Source organism: Phaseolus vulgaris, chromosome 10, assembly GCF_051622355.1.
Source record: "Phaseolus vulgaris cultivar YP4 chromosome 10, ASM5162235v1, whole genome shotgun sequence".
Taxonomy (NCBI): Eukaryota; Viridiplantae; Streptophyta; class Magnoliopsida; order Fabales; family Fabaceae; genus Phaseolus; species Phaseolus vulgaris.
This window is the reverse complement of record NC_143507.1, coordinates 41,244,130-41,269,748: the sequence shown is the minus strand read 5'-3', so window position 1 is coordinate 41,269,748 and position 25,619 is coordinate 41,244,130. Positions and strand designations below refer to the sequence as shown.

The window sequence follows — 25,619 nt, the reverse complement described above, 5'->3', positions numbered from 1 at the left end:
GATTCAAATTTTCTAAACTAAGGTTGAATTATAACTTTATCAATAATTAAAATTCATAAATACCTAATCTTTTATTTTTTATTTACATAAAATCTCACTAAATTATGTCAAATATTAATTATATAAAATTAATGTATTTGATGTTGAAACTTAATATGTAATTCTAATTAATTAAGATGTTTTAGCTATTCTAAAAATTTATTAAAATTATTCACTTGCCACTAAACATTAATTTTCTCAAAAGATCTAAATATTTGCATTAATATAAAATAAAATACACTACAAGAAAATCATGAAATAAAAACCAATTTTTAGAAAAAAAAATAATTAGTTGCTATAGTAACTAAATTAGAGACTAAACAAAATTTGGTTTCTAAATTAGTTTCTATTTGTTAAATGATTTCTAATTGGTATCTAATTAGCAACCAAGGATTTTGCTATCAAATTTAAAATTTAAATAATTAGTAGTTAAAACCTTGATAGTTAATTAGATACTAATTTAGAAACTATTTAACAATAGTAGAAATTAATTTAAAAATCATATTTTTTTCTATAAAATAATTTATAATTTAGTCACCATAATAAGTAATTATTTTTTATTTCTAAAAATTGATTTTTATTTTATGACATTTTTATAATAATATAGAGGAAAATATTGATTTACCGACAAAAGTTACTAATGAACTGTGTGTTTGTCGGTAAATAAAAATTATCAAAAAAGTTCATATGATCAAATCATGATTTGTGTTTGTGCTACAAATTTTAATATTTGTGTTTATTCGTTAATAAATTTTTTTAATAAAATTTGTTGATAATTGACTCCAAATAAATATTCGTTAATACTAAACGTCGATATTATTTGTTGATAAAATCTATCGATACATTTTACAATATTAATATAATTATGTAGTAATAATATTATTAATTCATATAATAATAGTAATAGTAGTAGTAATAAAAAAAAATAAAATATGACAATAATAATAATAATAATAATAATTTTTTATAATACTAATACTACTAATTTTATTTTACATGGATAAATAAAAATGAAAAAAATTAATTTAATAAATTGATGTAATAATAATAAGATAATAATAATAATAAAAAAGAAAATTATGAAAAAAATTATAATAATAATAATAATAACAATTTATGATAATTATAATATTAATAATTTTGTTTTTATTTTAATATATTAAAATAAAAAATATTAATTTAATAATTTGTCATAATAATAAAGATAATAATAATAATTATTATTATTATTAATTTGATAATATTAATAAAATTAATTATGATAATAAATATAATAGTAATATTAATAATTTTTTGTTAAAAATAATTTATGATGATAATAATAATACTAAATTTTGTATTTTATATTAATATATTAAAATGAAAATATGAATTTTATAACAATAATAATAATTACAATAATGATAATAATGAAAAAATAATTACGATAATAATTATAATAATAATAGTAATAATTTTATTATTATTATTAATAATTTATGGTAAAAGTAATACTGGTAATCTTATTTTGTATTAATATATATATATATATATTAAAATAAAAATCTTAATTTATTAAATTGATGTTATAAGAATGATAATAATAATAATAATAATAATAGTATTGAAAATAAATATGATAATAATTACAATAATAACATGAATAATATTATATTTATTTTATTTTATATTAATATATTAAAATGAAAATATTAATTTAATAATAAAAATAATATTAATATGAATTATAATTATATTATTATTCTCTCTTTTTCTATTGTTGTCTAAAAATAAGAAATTAAAAAAGGAGTGGGAGTCTGCATATAAAAATGATACATTAATATTAATTTAAAAATTAAAAAATAATTTTATTTTTTAAATAATTTATATGAAATGAAAAAAATACTCTATTGTACTGATAAAATAATAAGATATACTAAATAAGAATATTATCGAAAAAAAAAATTGTGTATAAAAAAAGATTATAATAAAAAATTCCTTTTATATATAAGTATAAATATTAATTATAATAATATTAATAATATAAATAATAATAATATCATAGTCACTTTTAGTCTAATGATTATAGGTTTTTTCATATATTTTGATAATATATATAAGTAAAATGTTAATATTAATTGTAATAATAATAATATTTAAAAGGTTATTAATTATAAATAATAATATCTTTGAGTTTTTCAGTTAAAGATAATTGTATTTATATATATAACAATATCATTTTTTATCCAACATATTTTTAATTGAAGTCTCTTGTAATTTTATATGAACAGTAATATTATTTTGTATTGAGTATCTACAAAATTTCACATTCGTAATACATAGAGACAAGTAAGAAAGAAACCAGATAAGATAAGAGTTACATCATTTAGTTACTAGACAAATTGAATGGTAGAAACGCAATTGAAAAATATTTTTTTTTTAATATTTATAAAATATTTTTTTTAATAAAAACTCAATTTTAAATATTCAAATTTATGAAAGACTTAAAATTTAATTAAACCTAAAAAATATATGCAATTTTATGCTTAATGAATCATATGGGCAAAATTAGTAAACAACATATATTATGTATACGTTTAAAACACGATTAATTGCAAAGCCAAAGATGAGTGATTACATTTCTTAAAGATAAGGAAACATTGTAAAACTTAACTTCTCTCCTTCAAAACAGAGCACAACTGTCTTCGGGAACATCTAACACAGATTACTTAATTAAATAATCAAATATTGGTTAAAATATTAAAATACCATTAGAAGTTGTATGAGCAAAAAATAGCATACAGGAGTATTAAGTAAGGTTATCCCAAGATTAATCAGTTTCCATGAATGCCCTGAGAGTTTGTGCCTAAACCAATGAACAGTGAAGAGTGACAGAGAAGGCTCTGCAGAAAAGAATAAGTTTTGAAAGAGAAAGAGAGGGTTATATTTGCGTCATGTGTAGCTCATTTTCACTCTGTTATGGCCAAAACGATCGTAGTATTTAAAATACAATTATTGACCCATCTTCTCTCCGTTTATATCACAGGAAAGCAAGTGGTCAAGAGTTGAAGGGTGATGAAGAAGGGAGAAAGGTAGCTGCTGACGAAACACAGTCAAGTAACGGTGGTGATTCATTTTTGCCTTTCATCAATAATATTCTCACTGATGCTGATGGTAGTGTAACAATGACAGAGGTTGTAACTCACCTACGTTCTATATTCAAACCTATTATTTTCTTATATACTTACTTTCTCTAAATTCCTTATTCACTTCATCTACAAATTTTGTATATTTTATTTCATTTTTTTTTCCTTTTTATTTTGATGAGTTTACATGATAACTTGTCAAAAAATAGCCAGTGATTTGACTTTTTAAATCATTTTTAAAAAATGGAGTAACTCATTTCACCCTGTTTTTGGACGGTATGCAATAAGGCAAATATTTTAATTTAGTAGTGTCCAAAATTCACCAAATTATTTGTACTGCCAAATTAATTGAAAAAAAACTGCGTGTAGAATACAATAAAATGGTGTTATAATTATAAATTAATATTTTTTTCAAAATGTAACTGTTAAAGTAACATTTTTTTTGAGAAACCATTATCTTTTTTAACTTAATTTGAGTGGTCAACAGAACACTCGAGGGTTTACGTTTACCTATGAGACCTTAGTGAGGTAGGTTATAGTGTGCAGTCCCTGGTTACCGAAACTGTCTAAAAAAGAACATTAACATTAATCGTTACTATTAAAGTCTAGCAGCTAGAAATCCAATCGAAAATACTATAAAATAGGTAACAATGATCACTTAGGTACTGCTATATTGATGTTTCTCAACGCTATGCATGCACTCTCCTATTAATTATTCTCAAGTACTGCAATGCTTTCCTGTTACTGAATAGTATTTAATGCCTAAAAATCTCACAAAGTCTTTTAAATCATGCTACTGATATTAAAGTACTAACTAATGACTGAAACCTTAAGTAATAAGTTTGAGTTACCCAGTTGTGATGCTAGGTTAATTAGCAGTTTAAGCATGTCCAAGTACTCTATTGGAGTGAAGTAGATTTTAATCCTTGCGAGAGAGGTTCTCACTATTTTAAACGCAATTATTCTCCTGCCCAAAAGGTACATCAAATACATTTGAATATTATACTTTTTTCTAATCAAATAGATTTATCTTCATACGAATTATCATGCATTCTTTGGAGAGGGTTCATATTAATTAGTTAAGACTTTGAAGAGTATGGTAAAGAAAAGATCTGCTATAAATAATTTGGGTATGAAAAGTACCAAGAGAGGGAAGTATGATGTATGTATGAAAGATATGAGAAAGTGAAATTTTTAAAAAAAAAATGCTGTGTTTTTACATGAGGAGCTTTATTCCAAGTTGCATGTTACCATCCATCACATTTTTCTTATTTTCATGTTTCAGGGTCCTACCCTACATATTCCTTTATTGTATTTAAAAAAAAAATCTTGTTGCGGTGGTTGCCCAAGCCAAACATGAAAGGGAAAGGGATAAAAGTATGTATCTGTGTGTAGTCTCTAGAGAAGGATTAAAGAGAGAGAGAGAGAGAGAGGTTAATTTTGGCCATGGTCCATGGTTGTTTCAGAGGTGCTTTTCCATGGAGATTTTAAGGTCAGAGGTCGTAGTTGTGGATGTGGGCGTGCGCCCTTACTCTTCTAAGATGCCCACAACGTCCAACCCTGTGGGACCCCTAAGTGATACCCGCATACACTTGGCCCCCACACTCATTTTTTCCCCTCAACAGTTAAACTCTCTTCCTCCATCTTTCTTGGTAGGTGCCACTTCTCCCACCATAGTAAAACTAACCCTACATTTTCATTATATTATAAACAACATACCCAATTGGTTATTGGTGTCTGGTGTCCCTTCAACCTTTAAAACAAAAACAAATCCATTTTTTTCTTTCATTCTTTTTACCCTTTTTTTCTTTAATACAATTTAATTCTCTCTCACTCTCTCTCTCTCTCTCTGTATGCTTTTGCTCCTTTCTGTCCCACAACACATATATATAGTCTCCCTTTACATACTCATTCCAGTACACTCACACACACCACCTCATTATATCTTTCCTTCTGCTCTACCCATTTGAATGCCTTCTCTCTCTCTCCTCTTTGGGTCCCCGCTACCACTCTCTACCTAGTTTCTCTTCTAATTCCTAGCTAGCTACCAACGATCACTCTCTTGGTTAACCACCTGAATGCCGGAAAACATGAGCATATCTGTCAATGGACAATCTCAAGTCCCACCTGGCTTCAGGTTCCATCCTACTGAAGAGGAGCTTCTTCAGTACTACTTGAGGAAAAAGGTCTCTTACGAGAAGATTGACCTCGATGTCATTCGTGATGTTGATCTCAACAAGCTCGAGCCATGGGATATTCAAGGTGTGACATTCATCACTCTCTCATACATGTGTAAAAGAATCAAAACTAGTCTTCACTGGTGTCTAGCTCACGCACTCTTGTGTTGCTTCATCACACACTCTTTTTTATTTTTGGTGTTTAAGGGTGACTGGTCTCTGCTGCTTTTGAATTCTGCTCGCTTTTTATGGCTTCTTTTGTTTTTGCGTCTCACATGGGGAGTAATGATAGGAGGGAATATTCAATATTGCATCATGAGTCATGCATGACATGAATCGCGCCACCATTTTGATCGGTTTCTCTTTCTTCTTTTTTCAGAGAAATGCAAAATAGGAACCACTCCGCAGAATGATTGGTACTTCTTCAGCCACAAAGACAAGAAGTACCCCACAGGAACTCGCACCAATCGCGCCACTGCTGCGGGATTCTGGAAGGCCACTGGCCGTGACAAAGTCATATACAGCAACGGAAAGAGGATTGGAATGAGAAAGACTCTGGTTTTCTACAAAGGAAGAGCCCCACATGGCCAGAAATCTGACTGGATCATGCATGAATACAGACTAGACGACAACACCACCAGCGACACCAATATTGTAAGCAACTCAAACAAAACCTACCAGTTAGTTAGTTAGTTGGTTAGTTATTGTTTGTAGTTTTATACAATTTAAAAATGAGTCTAAAATCATAGTTTGAACTGCAACGTCAAAGCATTTAGACATGTGTAGCAATGCTACTTCAAACGTTATTACGACATGTGTGTAAGAAGTTGAGTTGTGAAACAAATGTGTTTACGAATCTGTGCGTGTGACTTGAATTCAGGTGTCGAATGTGATGGGGGACGGTGGTCAGGAAGAAGGGTGGGTGGTGTGTAGGATATTCAAGAAGAAGAACAACCTGAAAACCCTAGACAGCCCATTAGGTTCGGGAGAAGGTAGAAGGAGCCAGTTGTTCGAGTCGTGCGACGAGGGAGCTTTGGAGCAGATACTTCAACAAATGGGAAGGGGTTGCAAGGAAGAGAGCAGCTACGAGGGAAACTACAGCTATGGAAGGTTGGGAAGGGGTTACGAGACGAGTGTGAACAATGACAGGTTCATGAAGCTGCCAAGCCTAGAGAGCCCAAAATCTAGAAGCATGGAGAGTCAGCAGAACAACAACAACAACAACAGTAATAATGGTGATAACAACAACGAGCAGAATAATAATGGGTACCATCCCATTATTCCAGTAGACATGGGGACGGACAATGAAGGGTCATTCGCAACCCACCAGGTGAGTGGTGGTGACCCCAACATGGTTCATCCAATGGAGGCATCATCAGGTGGTGGAGGCCTCACCAACTGGGCTGCGCTGGACCGTTTGGTTGCCTCTCAGCTCAATGGCCAAACCGAGGCCTCTAGGCACTTCGCATGCTTCAACGACCCCACCATCGCCTACTGCACTACCCACCACGATCTACCATTGCCCACCCTCAGATCCTCATCAAATCCTTCATCAACCTCCACCCTCACCAGACCTTCCGCTGCATCCCCATACATCAACCCCGCACACGACTTCACCAGCGAGATTGACCTCTGGAACTTCACTCGCTCCACCTCCGAACCTCTCTGCCATGTCTCCAACACCTCACTCTAGTCCATTCAACCAAACCAAATTAAATAATAATAATAATATAAGTAATATCTATATCCCAACCCCACCTCCTTCACCTTTTCCCTCACTCCATGTTCCATTGTTAAATACACAAATAATTAGTCCCTCTTCATATTTCATGTTTAATTAGTTCTTTTCTCCAGTCAGAGGATTATGATTACAGACTCTTAAACGCGATAATCTTCCTAGTATACATTTTACTTTGATTAGCTTAATTCAACTCCTGTTGTTAATTAATTCTCTATTGACAATTCTCTTCTGTAAATCTTTCTTCATATAACCAGTCCATGTCCATCTTTTCGTACATACATATGTTGACGAGTTTGATCGAAACGAATTAACCTAACACGTAAATATGGAATAATGGAATGGAATGGAATTATAAAGAAGAAAAGGGTGGAAAGAAATGAAGAGATTAATTAGATGGGATGGCATTGTCAACCACGGGTCTTTGCTTAATGACGATGTCTAGCATTATTTTAATTTTTGTAATTTTGGGTGCATGTGTGTGTAGAGGAGGAGGTGTTGAAGTTGAACAGTGGTCATGTTGAAGATTGAGTGTGATATTTTGGTAATTGTAAGCGCAATTATAAGAGGGTTACTTTATTTGATCGAGTAAGAAGATGATGATGGATTAGTAGGGTGATGTTTGAAATAATAATAATGATGTGGTGGTGGTGTTTGTGTCACGTGGTTTGTCGGTTTGTTGAAGGAAGGTGCAGAGGCCATGGCTGGGCTTGTCCTGTTGCACCAACACTCTCTAATTACCAAAAGGAAGTGACCCAGAACATGGGCTCCCCTTGATCATACATACAATACATGCATGAGTAGAAACAAACGCAATACTTTCACATCCAACGACCTAAAGAGAGTGACACCTATAAAAGCCACCACATAGCTCTACCCAAGTCAAAAGATCAGAATCTCCAAGCCCCTCATGATTACGTAAGCTTTGCATATTCATTTCATCACTAATCTCGGGGTAAAGGGTAAAAAAGAAAGGGACTCAGGGACCAGTCACCACTGCTTTTTCTCTCAATTTTCATCAAACTCAAATACTACTATCACATGCTTGTTTTTATTATTCTTTTCAACAACTGTACTTCAACTCCATGCACAAAACTCCCCAACCAAAAATGTACCAAAATGCTTCTTCTTCCACTGTGTGCCACACCACGCCACACACCATATCTTAATTTCCTTTTCTCTTTCTAATTTCCTTCTTCAGGAGGAGCCTCCATTTTCAAATTATCAAACGTAAGCCTTAGGTAAGGGACTTGTTTGGATTTTGGTCCACTCACTTTCTTTTTCTCTTTCTCTCTTTCACACTTATACGTTCTTGTCGCCTCTGCTTCAAACTTTCCTGCCACACTAATTCTGGAAAAGGAAGATGTCATTTTTATTTGTTTATCCTCTCAATGAATAATACTATAACTTCTCAGATCATTGCGTTAATTAATTTCTAACTTCCATTCCTTAATTAACTAACGTATAAAGTTGTCTTTCCTTGCATCCATGCCTGTAGATGGACTGTGATATATATAAACACTAAAATTAACAAGCAAACATAGTAGCTCTTTTCTGAACTTCTTTCTTTAATTAATGAGTTATATTCGTCTTCTACGGGAATATTGTGGGTTGGAAAGTTCATTAATTAAAGAGTCAAACAACTGGAATAACTTCATCATACATAATAAGCAGGCCCCAGATGGATATTGTTTTTATCAAAGGCTTCTTCACATTTTTTATTTAAGAAGTGAATTATAATAGTATTTATTTTTATAGTATAGTATTTGGAGAAGTGAGATGGTGAAAAAATGCAAAGGATAATGATAAGGGTAAGCAATAGACTAAGAATAGAATGAATTCCGGAATTTAAGGCCATGCCACCAACCACACTACAAGGGGTCTTTACGTTCGTTTATTGGTCGAATTATTTGATAACGACCCAATCATCATCTCAGCTACCCCTAATCTCTGTCCCCCTACACTCTACAACTTCTTAAATATACTGTTTATTATTAAATAAAATCTCCATTTAAATTGTCAAATACATACTTTATAACCTTTTACATGCACTTATATTTTAATAAAAAAATTATTCGTCCTTCTAATTTTAACACTTATAATTTCAAATAATTTCCTGTTAGATTATCAATATATATGATTCTTAAATCATTCATATTATTTATGTTCACAAAATGTTAATTATGACCAACCTCGAATATTAGAGATTCCAAGGTTTAATTATAAAATTTAAAACTTCCCCTCTTGTTATTTTCTCTCCGTATATACATTGCTTACTTAAGGGTAGTTTTTTTTTTTTAAAAAAAATATTGTAGTTTAAGATATTTTGCGCAAATTAAAAACAATAATGAATGTGTTACTTATAAAATAATTTCGCTAAAACAACATCACTGTCTCAATAAATATGAACGTTTATTTAATTTAATTGGAAACAAAATTAGAGATGAAAAAACATTGAAAAATTAAAATATCAATTAATTTTTTTAAATACTAAAATTACAATTATTTTAGGATGGAGGAGTAATTTTTCGAATAAAATATACTAATGAAGAAAAAGTTAGATTTTTTTTTGGAACTAAAAATGATTATTTTCTAATTTTAAAAAATTAAAAATATATTTAAATCAAATAAAAAATATAGTGAGAGAATTAAGTGTATTCGATATCTTGCGTTTTTAAGTCTTCATTAACAAATTTTACAATATGTTTAATAAATTCTCACAATTGGCAGAGAAAAATATTGTTTTCACTATTGTTATAAAGTTATGATTTGCTTTATCGAGGAGGGGAAGATAGTTTGGCTAAATAAAATTATAATAATTTATATAAGGTAATGTTATGGAAGAGGATACCAAAATATTAAATAATAATCTCGATGCTTTAATAGATAGTCTGTAATTTTGAGGAACTGAATTAACTTAGCCACTAAATATGTTTTGATAATATCATTAGAAAAAAAAAGCAATATATTGAGAATAATATTCAAATATAATAGGTGAATGTGTTTTGATATAAATAACAGAGGAGTCATCTTCGCTATAATAATCTTAATGTTGTATCTCCATAATCAATCACCTCATTTTCGACCAATGTACAAACACATCAAAATGAAAGTATCATTGTTCAAATATTTATTTTGTATATAGGTTTGGAAATCATTTAAATATACAAATTTAATCAATTTATTTATTTTGATAAAACAACATAAAAAAAAGGATTGTCACCTTGTCGAATATAAGGTAAGAAATAATACATCACACATACTTCTAATTTGCACACAAAACCAGTTTATTTGAAGTTCTCAACAAATTTAGTATACAAATATCTTTCAAATTATCTTTTTCAAAGGAAAATCCACAAATCAAGCACACCAAGTATTAAAATATCACACGTCACCCATATAGTTGGAACATCTCTAAAATACTTCACTTTTATTTAATTTATTTTTTCTGATAAAAAAATAAAAACATTAGACATCTAAATACATTTCCATCATTCAAAATCTCAATGGTGTGTTACATTATACTCACACAACTCCTTCATACAAAAATTCACACAATTACACAAATATTCATACCATCCCCAGAAAATACATACATTGTTATTAGGAGTGTCCTAAAGTTAAAAGGATTGTCCTAAAGTTTGGCAAAATACGAAGGATGTGAGTACATGATATTGTTGATCTTGCTATATAAGTCTCACTAAACCCTTTCCTTTATTTTTTTATCCATCTACTAAAGGGGAAAAGGAGAAAACATGCTTCTCCTCTTTCTTGTTTTTTGGTTCCCCCTTTATCTCTTCTAAATTCTGCGACTCATTATTGCAAATCAGGTGGGTTGATTGAAACTTTATCACTTCTTTTATCAACCTCTTTGAACACATATTCTTAGTCAACTCAATTCATAATTAATACATTCAAAATAATCTCTCAATTGTTTCCTCAAAATAAAAGTAAATAACTCAGTCACGTTGATGAATTTTTTTTAAAAAAACGAAGACAAATATTTTAAACACTGCAGTTTCGAAGTGACTTAAAAATCACATAACAGAAAGTTTCTGAAATAATAAAGCACGCTGCACTACTAATAAAGCACGCTGCTCTACTAATAAAGCACGACTTAAATAAATAGATTAAATAATTTGTTTTCTATTGTTATGCTGAAGATACTTCTTATTGGAAATGTTTTGGTAGCAGTAGAATGATTTAAAACGAGATACTCGAAAAGAAAAAAGCAAGTCAAAATTCTTTGAATACTTCATAAATTTATATTACATCGATACATGAAAGTAAAAGTAAGACGTAACTATAATGTTAAACAAAATAAACATTCAAATTAAGATTGATTCGACATGTAGAAAATCTCAAATTTAAACGAATATCTAGATGGAGAATCAATTAGTAAATCATAGAATTGAAAGGTGCCACAAAAGATTGCATTATTGATTTTGATAAACATGCCGACTTAGTTGGGGTAACCATAAGCGCGTTTAAGATTGAAATTGATTAGTGTGGAAAGACAAAAGTTTATGGTTTGAGAGCATAGATATTAAGAGATCTTATTAGAAATCCTTAACTCTCAATCTTATAAATTAAGTTGAAATATCATTATTTTTAATTAACATAGATCTTTAAAAATATATTTTTTATGTCGAGATCGACCAATTCATGTGTTTTTATGGATGATTCAATAGCAGTTTAATACCTGTTTAATACCTGATAAATCTAACAAACTTTTAAATAATTATTAATATGGTATTAAAAAGTGAACTTTAAACTTAATTTAATCTTATAAAACTTATAAAACGAGAAAAATAATAATATTTTGTCGATGTGGGATCTTTAACCCTTTAATTGTAGGAACTAATGGAAAGAAATAAGAGAAGACAAAAAGTTGTAGAAACTGATTGAAGATAATTGCACAAGATTGTAAAACTGTTGAGCTGATCTTAATGTAATATAAGAGTAAAATGGGTAAAATAGTTTAAGGGTGAATATATATTAGAGTTTTGTTAGTATTGAGGTTTTATGACATAAGAAATTAGGAAAGAGAAAGTGTTGGTGATGTGAAAACGTTAAAAATAAAAATGTGATAAGAAAGTAACAGAGAGGAGGAGAGCAGAAAAGAAGTGTTGTGGTGAGGAAAAGTTAGAAGTTTAAGACACATGATTAGATGGAAAGAATATGGAAGAGGAGAACAAATAGAAATAGAGGAATGTGGTTAGAAAATGGAAGAGAACAGTGATGGAAAGGGAAAACTTAACGGCATAGTATAAGTATATCTAGCTAGTGCGAAGTGGAAGCTAAAAAGATAATCAGATTGTGCAAGAAAATAAGGTTACTTTTCTTTTCATTTTGCATCATTGTTATCTGGACTCAACATTTGCTTAATGATGCTCTTGAATTTGTGTGTACTTATAAAACTCCATTTCCAATTAGGTCTCACACGAGAGAAGATTTTCCATTCCCCTCTACTCATATATTGACATGTATAAATATTAACATTACCATAATTATGACGATCCAACGCCCTTTTAAACGTGGCATCTTTTTTTAACTTGTATAAAAAGGGGAAAAAAATTAACTAATTAGCATCGATTGTTGTTATATTTTCCTCAGATTTGGCATCACTTCATTATGCCAATTAGTTGTCAACTCATGGATTGTTTTGTCTCTACTTAATACGCGGATTCCAGCTATTAATTAATAATTACCACTCTAATTGGAAAATTTAAGATAAATCTATCCTTAAACATCCGCATTACTAATTTAATATAAATTTATCCTTAAATATCAGCATATTAATGCTGACGGTACATGTAAATGGATTGTTTTGAACAGTAATTCTGGAATATTCGCTCATAAAGAAAATGGTTTTTTTTTAAGATTTTCTACATAAGAGTTAAAGCATATTCTCAATGTTTTGTTTTAATATATTTATTTATTCTTTATAAAAAATACTGACTGCAATTATGATTATTTTCATGCATTAATTACTGTGTATTAAAGTATGAACAGCTACATTTCTTGTATATTTTTTTGTTTTTATTCGCTTCAAATATTATTTTTAAAATTTAATTTTGATATTAATTTGGTATCATTCTTTAAATCTTGATATATACATTGTCTCATTGTCTCAAGTTGAAGACATTTTCTTTTCACAATAAAATAAACTTTTGTGTGGTAAATAAAATTTATTTTTTACCCAACATTATAAACTTGTTGCTTATTCCTATTTTAGCAACTGTTTTTTTAAGTGTTTTCACATAAGTAAAAAATGTTGCAGTGTATTTTCCGTGGAAGTACAAGGGAGTTTATTGAAGTTTTTTCTGTGTTTTTTGACGTTCAAACTGTTTTAATTGATGAATTTTATGGAGTTATATATGTTTTGGAGGAAGCTCAAAAGTTGGGTCTTACTAATGTCTAGCTGGAATGTGACTCTGTCTTGGTTTGTGTTGCGTTTACGGTTATGACAAATGTTCCTTGGATGCTTCGTAATCGATGAAATACTTGTCTTAATTACTGTGGAAAAATCAGATTTAAGGTTACTCATATTTTTCGTGAAGGGAATGCGTGTATTGATAAGTTGGTTAATTTAAGATTTATTCATAGAGAATCATTTCATTAGTATAATAGGCTTCCATCTAGTCTGTTCTTAAAATTCTTTATTAATAATTATAGTGTACCTATGTATCATTTTTGTTAACATATGAGTTTTGGTCTAGTCCCTCCATATTTTTGCATTTTTTGTTAATAATATTTTTCCATGTGATGGCAAATGATTGTTGTTATTTGAAGTGTCAGTCTAGCTTAAATGTCAAGTAGCATAGTGATACCTAACATTTTTATAAAATTAATTTGTAACTTATTTCTGAAATTAAAAATTGTTTTCATTAAAATATGTATATTTAATTATTAATTGTAAAAAATATTTAATTTATATTTATTTATAAATTTTTCGAATGGGAAATTTGCAGATAAAAATTCCCACTCCCAAAATTTGGAAATGTTTAACCTGAATGATAAATAATGAAGGTGCATAGTGAGAGATGTTGGGGAGGATTGTGACATTTGAATCCTAATTTGTCGTATTTTTCCGTAAAAGTAGGTATATGTGGAAATATCAACTTCTCCATCAGTATCAAGCATTCATTTATTTTTAGTTTAATTCTGAATTTTACTTTTCAAGCATCAATATTGAGCGGTCATTCTAACAACAATCTATTGTGAAAAGATTGTGGAATAAGTTGTACATGGAAGTCCAATAGTCTTTTCTTTTAATAGTTTATATTGTGAAGTCGGCTAAATATGATTAAATATTTATATTTATTATTTCATTATTATCATATATTTATAAATACATATATAAATTTTCTTTTCTCGTTTATTTTAATATTTTTATAATATATAATTTTTTATAAAATTTTATGTTATATATCATTATAGAAATTGACATCTCAATTAAGCTCTCAATTAAGCTGACATTCTAACATCTAATAATAATCTATCATTACGTGAAAAATTATAATTTTTAAAAAAATAACAAATAAAATGGGAGATTAAGCCAAAATTCATACAAAAGGAAAAAAACAATGTAAAAATCTATTAGAAGAAAACTTCAAAAAGAAACTATAAGACTAACAAAAAATTCGGATGAACACCAAAGTTTGGATTATCATTTTTTCTTAATTAGTTTGAACTTTCTTAAAATCTTTTGTAAGATGTTCAGATTTTCTAGTACTATGAACACCATCATCTTTATTCTCACCAATAAGAGTCTTCCCCATATCATTTTTATTCATCCTATACTTCGAAACAAGATTAACAACGTCTTTATCTAAAAGAGAAGAGATGGCAACATTTGTTTCCATAACTATATTTGCTAACACCTTTTTATAATATGTTTTTTTATTTACTTATAATAAACTATTAGTGGCTAAGTTTTATTATAATTATTGTAATGGTAAACTTTTATTTTCATGAAATACATAAATTTAAAATTAATAAATTATAATTTTATTTTATTTTTAATTTTGCAAACCTTCAAATCTATAGTGTTATATTATACTATTCTGACTATTTTTGACAAATTAAATATAAGATGAATCAAAATGAAACGAACCAATTCACATTGTTAGTTACAATCAAATCTATAGTTACGATTATCACCATTTTATTATTTATACCGTTCGAAATTATTTTTCAAAATTTACCATTAATTACTTAACTTTCACATATTTAATGATCCAAGTTTTTTTAGTATACATGGTATGTTCAATGTTTACATATTTTAGTAAATGTTTTCTAATAAACAAAATAGTGGTAAAGAATTCGGAGGTAGATTAGCACTTTCTTATCTATTTAACAAATATGTAAAATATGTTAAAATTAAGACATATGATAGATAAATGTGTGGGAAAAAAATTACAGAGTATGAAAAAGAAACTTCAATAATAAAATTTGCAAAATGATGCTAATTGAATGGTGATAAGTACAATTGAATCTTTTTCTTTTCAATTTTTTAAAATTTAATATAATAAAAAAAATATTTAAAAAAATTTCAATCCGTATGCAAAATATAACTTATGAGACATAAAAATGTCCTATACCTACTATTTCAAAAATATATGAAACCTTATGATCTAAATACACCTACTAATAAAAGATACTGTATATTAAATTAAACATACTTTTTAATATTAAACTTCTTTTAGTCACTCTAAATGCGTAAAAAAATGTTTTCAGTCCCTCATTTTTAAAACAATTTTTTGGCCTCTCATTTTTGTAAATGTATTAAACGTTGTTATTAAGTCCGTTAACTACGTCGAACAACACGGATTTGTCCTATATACAAATGTACTATTTAATCATTTAAAAGATTATTACCCATTGTTACAACTTAAAATCTTACTAGAAAAAATAATTTTCTCATAATTTTTTGTTTACGCGGAATTTGAAAAGAAATTGACGCGTAATAGAAGAGTTTGCAATTCAATTTGATTCATTCTCTATTAAAAGGTCACACAAACCAAACATCTTTTTTGATTCAGTTTTAATTAAATAAAAAATTGAACTAAAATAAATTATTATTTTAAAATTTGGTTTGGATAGAATAAAGAAACAAGTTGTAATTTTTTTTTTTAATTATTATCATATTTATAAATTCAACTTGTTTTATATTCATCAATAAATTACATAATTTTACACCTAGAAACTACAATACAAATTGATATCATGCTTTAATGATTATAAATATATTATATCATTTTAAATATTTTTAGCTTTAATTTAAATTTCAATATATTTTTTATAAAAAGTTACTAGTTGCAAAAATATTTACCACAACATAAATTACTTATAAAAAACAAAAGTATAATTTAAATGTAAAATGTTTTAAAATATTTATAATTGTTAGAGATCGACATCAAATCACTACAAGAAAATCATGAAATAGAAACCAATTTTTAGATACCAAAATAATTAGTTGCAATAGTAACTAAATTAGAGACCATTTTAGAAACTAAAAAAAAATTGGTTTCTATATTAGTTTCTATTATTGTTAAATAGTTTCTAAATTGGTATCTAATTAGCAACCAAGGTTTTAGAGACCAAATTTAGAAACTAAATAATTGGTAGTTAAAAGTTTGGTTGCTAATTAGATACCAATTTAAAAACTATTTAACAATAATATAAACTAATTTAGAAACCATTTTTTTTAGTTTTTAAAATGGTCTCTAATTTAGTTACTATTGCAACTAATTATTTTAGTCTCTAAAAATTGGTTTCTATTTCATGTTTTTCTTGTAGTGAATAGAGATAAAGATTTTTCATAGTATATAAATGGATGCAAATCTTATCTTAGATAGGTTGAGTTAAATTTAAAGTTTACTTCTTAATAATAATATAATTTATACATCTGTTAAAGGGCTTTATTGCTCTATTGGGCTTGGCCCATTATGTAATCCTTTACTATTTTGTTTATATTTTTCTATATGTACCTCTACCACCATAACTAAGACACGTGTATGAATTATTATTGAATAGATCCAATTTCAGATTTCCTTTTCTCTTTCATTTTATCTTCTTCTCTGTTCTTCGTGAATAAGGTTTGCCTTTGCCCATCTCTGTGCACACACTGATTCCTACCGCTACTCTTATGTTCCATAAAATCCAATATGGTATCAGAGCTCTTCAAATGAAGAGCTCTGCTACGCTACCCTGATTCCTTCAATTTCCCTTTTTCTTTATCTTACTTTTTCTTTATTTTTCTTTTTTTGTTGTTCTTGAGTGTCTTGATTTTCTTCTTTCTTGTGCAGAATCAATGGCAGGCGAAGGGGTTACGCCGCTCACTCAATCGGAACAACCAACAAATAGTTTTTTTGTATTTGCATCTGAGCGAAAACCCTGCGGCTTCTCTGGTCTCTCTGGTTCTCGATTCAACCAACTACCATTCTTGGAGCTGCTCAATGATTACTGCTCTAAGCGCCAAGAAAAAGGTTGAATTCATTCTCGGTGATAACCCTCGTCCGTCGCATGATAACCCTAATTTTCCCACGTGGACACGCTGCAATAACATGGTGACGTCCTGGTTAGTTCATTCTGTTTCTCTTCCCATTAGGCAGAGTATAATCTGGATGGATGTTGCTATTGATATTTGGAATGATTTGAAAACCTGTTATTCTCAAGGAGATTTATCCCGCATCTCTGATTTACAATTAGAAGTCGCATCTTTAAGTCAGGGTGATCTTTCTGTCACTGACTATTTTACCAAATTACGTATAATTTGGGATGAGCTAGATAATTTTCGCCCTAATCCCCTCTGCACCTGTTCTGTTAAATGTTCTTGTTCTGTGCAAATTGTGATGATCCAAAGAAAATGTGAAGACCGTGTTGTGCAGTTCCTTAGGGGTTTGAATGATTAATACAGTAATATTCGTTCCCATGTTTTGCTTATGGATCTCATACCTCTATCCCTAAAGTTTTCTCTTTAGTCGTCCAACAAGAACGACAACTTTCCAATATTTTGCCTCTACCTTCTCCTCATAACACTAATGTTAGTCGTACTACTTTGTCTAATCCTCTTTTGTGTGGTTTATGTGGAAAACTGGGCCATAGTGAGACTATTTGTTATAGGAAAGTCGGGTTTCCTACTACTGATGTTAGAAACACTAGAGTCTATTATGGTAGAAAAGTCTGTACCTATTGCAATAAAGTTGGTGACACCATTGATACCTGCTACAAGAAACACGGTTTCCTTCTGGATATAAATTTTAGAATTTCACTCGTCACACACAGACTCATAATCTGATTACTATTGGTGATCTCTCTGTTGATAACATTTCAAAAGAACAGGATGTGAAAGATTTGCAGCTCACCAAAGTTTTTGCTACCAAATTTAGAATATAAATAATTGGTAGTTAAAACATTGGTAGCTAATTAGATACCAATTTAGAAACTATTTATCAATATTAGAAACTAATTTAGAAACCAATAATTTTTTTAGTCTCTAAAATGGTATCTAATTTAGTCACTTTAGCAACTAATTATTTTGGTATTTAAAATTAGTTTCTATTTAATGATTTTCTTGTTGTACATATGTTACATACTATGACAATATTTTCACCTAACATCTTCTTTGAAGAATTCCATTTGTCTTTTCGTGAGAACAAACATAATGTCACTAATTTACATTTGAGGAAAGATGTATTGTATTCAATCTTAGCCCTTCTTCCTACACGTTTAACTTTGTGTTCTTTATGGTTTGGATTCTAACACACTTGAATTGTTGCATAATTGCTAATTCCCTTTTGTATGCTTATAATGCATGTTTTTGGACATATGCACTAGTCAAAATATGAAAAATTTGCATGTCTATGTTTATTTCTAATCCATGCTCAAGCTTTCAATTTAGTGCTTGTAAATATTTTCCTCCATCTATGATTGCATTTCTAAATAACACATTATTTATGCGTTCCCATATAGTTCTCATTATTGTCATCCACACAGTTTTCCAAATAATATTTCTATTTTTATTTAAACTAGGCATGTCAAACTGATTGAAATGTTTTGTGATATTGTTATGCAAAATGGATATATGACCTATCCACTTATTTTATAGATTCTACACTAAGTTAAACATCTTACAATTCAAGAATAAGTGTTGGATAGACTCTTCTTGAACTTTATATAGGATATATAACCTACATGGTACTTTTAATCCTCTATGTTAGAATTAAAGGCATTAAACAAGAAGGGGGTGAATTGTTTAATGAAAGATTTTCTAACAATTCTAGACAAGAATGAAGATTAATGCATAATCACTGAATAAGCAATCAGATCAACTAAAAAAAATTGTTTTAATTTGATTATAGAAAATCAATCGGTTGTTTATGTGAATCAACCGATTGTTTTTATCAACACTTTGTAGAGACACAAATCAAACATTTTTAATAGCAGTGAGGGATAGAGAGATTCAACACACAAGGTTTATGTAGGTTCGCTTTTAACCTGAGCTACATCTAGTCCCCAGAAACTCATGGGATTTCACTAAGTAATCAACCACAAATTACACAACACAAACACCAAATTGAACCCTTCAAGAACACACATCCTCTTTGAAACACAAATACTACAAGTCAGAACAACCTTTGGTTGTAGACACTAGTATGTTACAATTTTAAAAATATGAATTGAAAAGAAACAAGTAAGAACAGGAAGGATCACACCTGATACAAAATGAATACAACATATCCTATTCCACTTTTAACTAATGCAAAGCTTTTAGCAATCTTGCAATCTTTGGAAAACTTTTAATCTTTTATAATCTGATCTCTCTCATTAATTAGAAATTTAAAAACCAGTTATATAGCCTCAAAAATAGTTGTTTTAGGCTTTCAATTAGGGGTCAAAACAAATTTGAATCAAGCAAAAACATATTTAATAGATTTAACCAATTTTGTTAAGTTTTTAAAAAACAATCGATTGAAAGTACGGATCAACCGATTGAATTGGCTTTGACTGTGAGGTCAGCCAATTTTAGTTTTTTAAAATCCTTTCCAAAACCACAAAGTGTAAAACAACCGATTGAAAAGACAAATCAACAGGTTGTTTTTCACTTACTTTGAAAACATGTTTCTTTTAAAGAACTTGATTGATTCAATTTTGGATTAAGCTAAGAGTGGATTGACAAATTCTAATCTACCCAAAACCCATGCCCACAAACAGCAACCTAGTCTTCAAGCAACCTTCATAGATTTGGAGACATCAAAGCTTCAATTTCAACACTCTATGTACAAGATTATCCCTAGTTGCAATGATATTCAATTTCATTCTCCAAATGAAGTGTTTTGCATGGGGGATCGCATATGTTCTCCATATTAACTGAAAAAATTAATCCATTTCACCATTGATGTTATTTTGTACACAAATTTGACTGTATATGCATAAGTCTCTTCTCCCTCCCACTTCTAGACCTTGTATTTTTTGTGAATAATTTTCTAACTCATTCCTAAGATCATAAATCTGAGTTAATTATCACTTAAATCATTCCCTTCTCCACTCTAATTTCCATTCTCATACATTATTATTGTTAGAATTTCAGGCCTTAAACAAGAAGGGAGGTGAATTGTTTATAAAAGATTTTCGCAAATATTGAAGGTATAGAGAAAACCAATGAAGAATCAAAGATAAAGAAACCAAGTTAGCCAATAAACAAATATGTTTTATTATGTAGTATACATTTGTTGTGGTGTTACCAACCTAGTCACTACTCCTTTATCAGTTACTGGATGTCCTTTTTATGTTTGTTTTATTTTCTGGTTTACGCTTATCTTTGCTTTGGCAGGGAGAGGTTTTTTTTTTTTTTTATGTAGGTAACTTTTTTGCATAAAATGATTGATTCTAAGCAAATGATATTTGGAAGTTATTTGGTTGGCTAATTATGAATATATGGTTATATAAAAATATGTTTTTCAATTTCTTGGTTCTCTTCTTTGGGAGTCTTTCCTGTAATATAGATTTTGTTTTCTTTATAAGTTTTGCATTAGGAATATCATTTTGATAACCATCTTCCAGTATTTATATCTAGTTAGAATAATTTTTCTTGAAATGTATGTTTGAAGAATAGGTTTTGATTGGTGTTTTTTTTATAAGAGTTGAGACATCTTAAAGTGTTTCCTTTAATTTAATTTAATTTTTTTTATAGAACAAATTATGTTTTGAGATAAATGTAGATGTTATAGTATATTATATTATTAATCATAAGTTTTTTTTTTGTCATTATCTAGCGATACTCTGAAGAATGTTGCATTCAAACTATGTTTTGATTAAAATGTTTTTCTAATAAAATATTAACTTGGACAAGTTGTTTTATCATAATTATAATATAAAGAGATATCCACATTATTTGAATTCTTCTTATTTATTATATTTAATCTTCATTTTAAATATGTTTTCAAATTATTCCATTACTTTTTGGATGATAATTTGATTAAATAATCTTTAACACAATATTCAAATTTATAATACAATAGATAACTTTATCGCACTGGACTATTCATGAAACTACTTTATCGATAAAGTCATAAATCATTTCATTTTTATATAAAATAGAAGTTGACTTTGCCTTTGATGTCTAGTGTCATGAATTTTATTTTTTCGAAAATAAAAAGTTGAATAATCTGTCTCTTCATAATCAACATGCATGCATGATAGAAATAGAAATAAGAAACAAACCAAAAAGGCAGAAATAGTACATTTTAAAGATGTGGTTTCTATTCAACTTCTCTCAGGCTTTTCTTTTTTCCAGGTTGGATATTCATATATCACAGGAATTATAGGTAAATACAAACTCTCTCGTTTGAAGGGTCCTTCTAGGGTAAAACTAAAGGGAAATGCTTCAAAAATAAAATTACCATTTATATTTACCTTCCTTTTTAAATGTTTTTTTAAGTTTTTTTTAAAGAACTAAAGAGGTGTAATATTTTCTTTTCAATTTTAATAAAATATTTATAAGATTTTTTTTCATTCTTGTATTATAAAAAATATTATTTGTAAACTAGATTACAAAAGAAATAATTAATATATTGGTCGTTGATATGACATAACAAGTAAGTAGAAGTAAAAAAAAAATTAAAAAGGAAAACCTTAAAAACAGGTAGAAATTGAGTATTAAATAAATATATTTAATCACATTAAGGACACCTTTCTTGTTTACTACAAAGAAAATATTATATAAATTCTCAACTTTAAAAGTTACTTCAAATTTTAATTTATAAAAAATAATAATACTTAATTGAATATCACGATAAAATTAATAAAATCATACCCCTGCTTAATAATTGTTTTGACTTAGCCTCTGAAATTTGAATTAATTTTACTTTTAGTTCTTCAAAAAGTAAAATTTAGTTGATCTTTTATTTTCTATTATAAGTAGATTCTCTTGAAAAATGGAACAATCTTATTTGTAGAAATAAAAGAAATAGATTTATTATTTGTCCCTTTACTTAAACAATTTATATTTTAATATTGATAAAAAATCAATACTTTAAAAATAAAATAAACATGTGAGTAATCGCGTATTTGATTATAAGAATGCTAACTTGAAGTCAATTATCAGGTACACAATATGTAATTACTAGTTATATAAACTAAAATGGGATTAATAGTATGTTAAGTACAACAAACATTTTTAGTATAAAGAAATAGTATTAACTCAAAAAATTTAATTTTGTTAGCTATATTTAAACTTCATTAATAATTAAAGTAATTAAACATGTGTTTAATATTTAATAATTATCATGTGTATTTATTATAAGAAAAAAATAACATTAATAAGTAATTATTTTTTAAGAGAATCATTAGGGATTTTAAGTTTACAATCCAAACAAAGAATAAAAGGTTCAAGATTATGATATTTTTTATAAAAAAATAAATAAATATAGAATATTTTAGAGATATTTTAATCCTATTAAAAAAAAAGTTATAATTCCTGCATAAACTCAGCATGTGAATTGGAACCGTTTTTGCTTTACTCAATCAGTATCGCATAATTTTCCTGCAAAACATATACACATACACCTTTTACAGCTAAACAATACAGAATAAAGCAGCAGCAGGAGAAAGACTATCAAAAGGAACCAACAAAAAACCAAGATTAATGATAATTAATAAAAATTAAGCATATGCTAAATTAATTAACAATTAATAGAGTTCAAACAAAATAAAATAAAAATAAAATTTTCATATTATACTTAAAAATAAAATGTTTCGATCTCAAGTCCAATAAATAACATCGTTAGATATTATCTATTATGAAGGTTGATGTTTCGTTAGAGTTTTATTTTTAAAATACATTTTCGTTCAGAAAGAAAGAAGTATATATACTGTGATTTGACGTTGACTAAAAAAATCTGAGATTGTATTAATATACGGGAACATACAAGTAATAAAAAAGTATATGTCAATAATTGTCAGTGAACTAATAATTGGAACATAAATGATGAAAAATTGAATGGAGCAAATACATACTTTATGAACACCAATCTCATGTGGCTTCTTGGTATAATATTGACATATAGGTCGTTACAAAGAAAGGTAGTGAAGGAGGAAGCTTCTTAGGGTGATTCGCGCGTTAAATCGAACAGATTTTCATTGTAGAGATTGAATTTCTTGTTTCTGTGCATTCATCCATTCTGTTCATGAAGTGAAACCAAAACCCCAAAGTATTGAAATCAAATACAAATATTTTCAAAAGCCAGATTCCGTACGCAACTCCATTATTAGATTCTCAAGGCATTGAAGAGCAATATTTCCATTTTTCAACCATGCTTCCACCAAGATTTCATCATAAAGCTACACACTAAAACTGGGTTATATTTTATATTTCTTTTATCTATCTTTGCTTTTTCTAATGTTTATCTCTCTGTCTCTTGATGAAGGTTGGTATTTTGCCATCAACTTTTACTCGACAAAGTACCACCAGAAGGTCTATAAACCTATACTTCTCTATACACAATAGGACATGGCTTCTCAATGCACACCATTGATTATCAGATTGGCTTTCTTAAGAAATTTTTCGTCCTCGCCAATTATTCAAGCTTTTCCAACTAATCTCATCGGGTTTACCAATAAAGACAGAAGAATCTAATCAACCTGCTCCAGTACCATCATGACGTAAAAAAGTTTTCCCTTTAGGTTGCATGAGCAAGAGTTACAAGTACTATTACAATAATCACCACAAAAATTTAAAAAAATGTTACCTGTGTAGTAAAAGTAGATAGAATATACAGTAAAAAAAATTGGTGATTTTTCTGCAATCAGTCAGAAGGAAATTACACTTCGTTTGAACTTAAATTACAAAAACCTAAGTTGGTTTAGTTCTTTATATGATGTTTTGTCTTTGGCTCCATGAATTAACATTTACCCTTGCCTCTGCTATATGGATAAGATTTTGTCAGGAAAGATGAAAGAACCATTTTCAGGACAGCACTTCAATGCTGCAACTAGTGTATCTGGCTAACAATTATCACTGTAATGAAAGGTTCTCTGTGTAACGTTATAAAAAGAGCTAGCTGCTACTGGTTGTGTACGGTATTTTTGTAATGATGACTGATGTTGATAAGTCTAAATTTTTTTTTATATGAATTGGAATATCTTTCAAATATTTTCTTTTATTATTATTTTTATTAGAAAAAAATTGACTAAATAAAAATATTTAAAAAATATTTTAATTCTGGTACAAAGCACCATTTCAAACTCTCATCACACTTAATACACTAGAGATATTTCTATTGAAGTTGGAGCTAAACTCTACTAAACATAAGAAACACCGCAAATTTCAAAAGAAATATAAAACACAGCTTTACACGTACAGCTAGTAAGTATAACAGATTCTTCCTTAACTTATCTCCTTTAATTATTAATTCTTTATTTATAAAAAAATTACTTCAATTGATTTGCTTTACCAAAACAAAACCATGCATGTTAATTACTTGCTCGTTTCTGCATGTTAATTACTAAAAGAAAATATTTCCTAACATGTATTTTTTTTAATCAGCAATATGGATTCTTACTTAGGTTATGCTGTTTTATTTTATTGTTTAATGAAAAAAAAATGAAAGAAGAAAATCAATTACTTTCTACGTTCAACGTCAACTTATGGGATAAAATAATTCAAAATAAAATTTTTAACAGTCTACTCAAATACTCCATTTATACATCTATAAATAAATTTAATTTAAAGTTTATAGGTAGATTAATGATATGCTTGCTAGTAGAGGAAGAGGAAAAAAAAAACAAAAGTGAGTGGTTTAATGAAATGAATGGAAAATTTTAAAAAGAAAACAAAATGGGACTCATCATGACCGAACAATTTATATTTTCATTTTTTTTTCTCTTACATTCTTTTTTTTACTCTTTATTTATCATATTAGTTGAATATTTGGTAGTTAAAAGTCTGGTTAGTTAATAAACCCTAAACCCTAAACTAATTTAAAAATCAATAATTTTTTTAGTTTTTAAATAGTATCTAATTTATCAACTAAT

At 28.3% G+C, this 25,619-nt stretch overlaps 2 protein-coding genes across 2 annotated transcripts; both read left to right on the top strand.

Moving 5' to 3' along the window:
* Positions 1 to 5,079: 5,079 nt before the first annotated feature.
* NST1 (NAC (No Apical Meristem) domain transcriptional regulator superfamily protein) lies at positions 5,080 to 7,311 on the top strand. Its single transcript, XM_068623210.2, has 3 exons — positions 5,080 to 5,426; positions 5,721 to 5,995; positions 6,222 to 7,311. Exons 1-3 carry the CDS (start codon positions 5,243 to 5,245, stop codon positions 7,032 to 7,034), a joined length of 1,272 nt encoding a protein of 423 aa, XP_068479311.2. The 5' UTR covers positions 5,080 to 5,242; the 3' UTR covers positions 7,035 to 7,311.
* Positions 7,312 to 12,304: 4,993 nt separating this feature from the next.
* LOC150024812 (uncharacterized) lies at positions 12,305 to 17,998 on the top strand. The gene is made up of 2 exons (XM_090296176.1): positions 12,305 to 12,346; positions 17,393 to 17,998. Exons 1-2 carry the CDS (start codon positions 12,305 to 12,307, stop codon positions 17,996 to 17,998), a joined length of 648 nt encoding a protein of 215 aa, XP_090152302.1.
* The last annotated feature ends 7,621 nt before the right edge of the window (positions 17,999 to 25,619 follow it).

Excerpts from the sequence above, each read along its gene's own strand:
- NST1 (XM_068623210.2), top strand. The coding sequence starts at position 5,243 with ATGCCGGAAAACATGAGCATATCTGTCAATGGACAATCTCAAGTCCCA. Across the intron at positions 5,427-5,720 it reads CGAGCCATGGGATATTCAAG|AGAAATGCAAAATAGGAACC; the intron begins GTGTGACATTCA and ends TTCTTTTTTCAG. Across the intron at positions 5,996-6,221 it reads CCACCAGCGACACCAATATT|GTGTCGAATGTGATGGGGGA; the intron begins GTAAGCAACTCA and ends ACTTGAATTCAG.
- LOC150024812 (XM_090296176.1), top strand. The coding sequence starts at position 12,305 with ATGGAAGAGAACAGTGATGGAAAGGGAAAACTTAACGGCATA. Across the intron at positions 12,347-17,392 it reads AGGGAAAACTTAACGGCATA|AATCAATGGCAGGCGAAGGG; the intron begins GTATAAGTATAT and ends TTTCTTGTGCAG.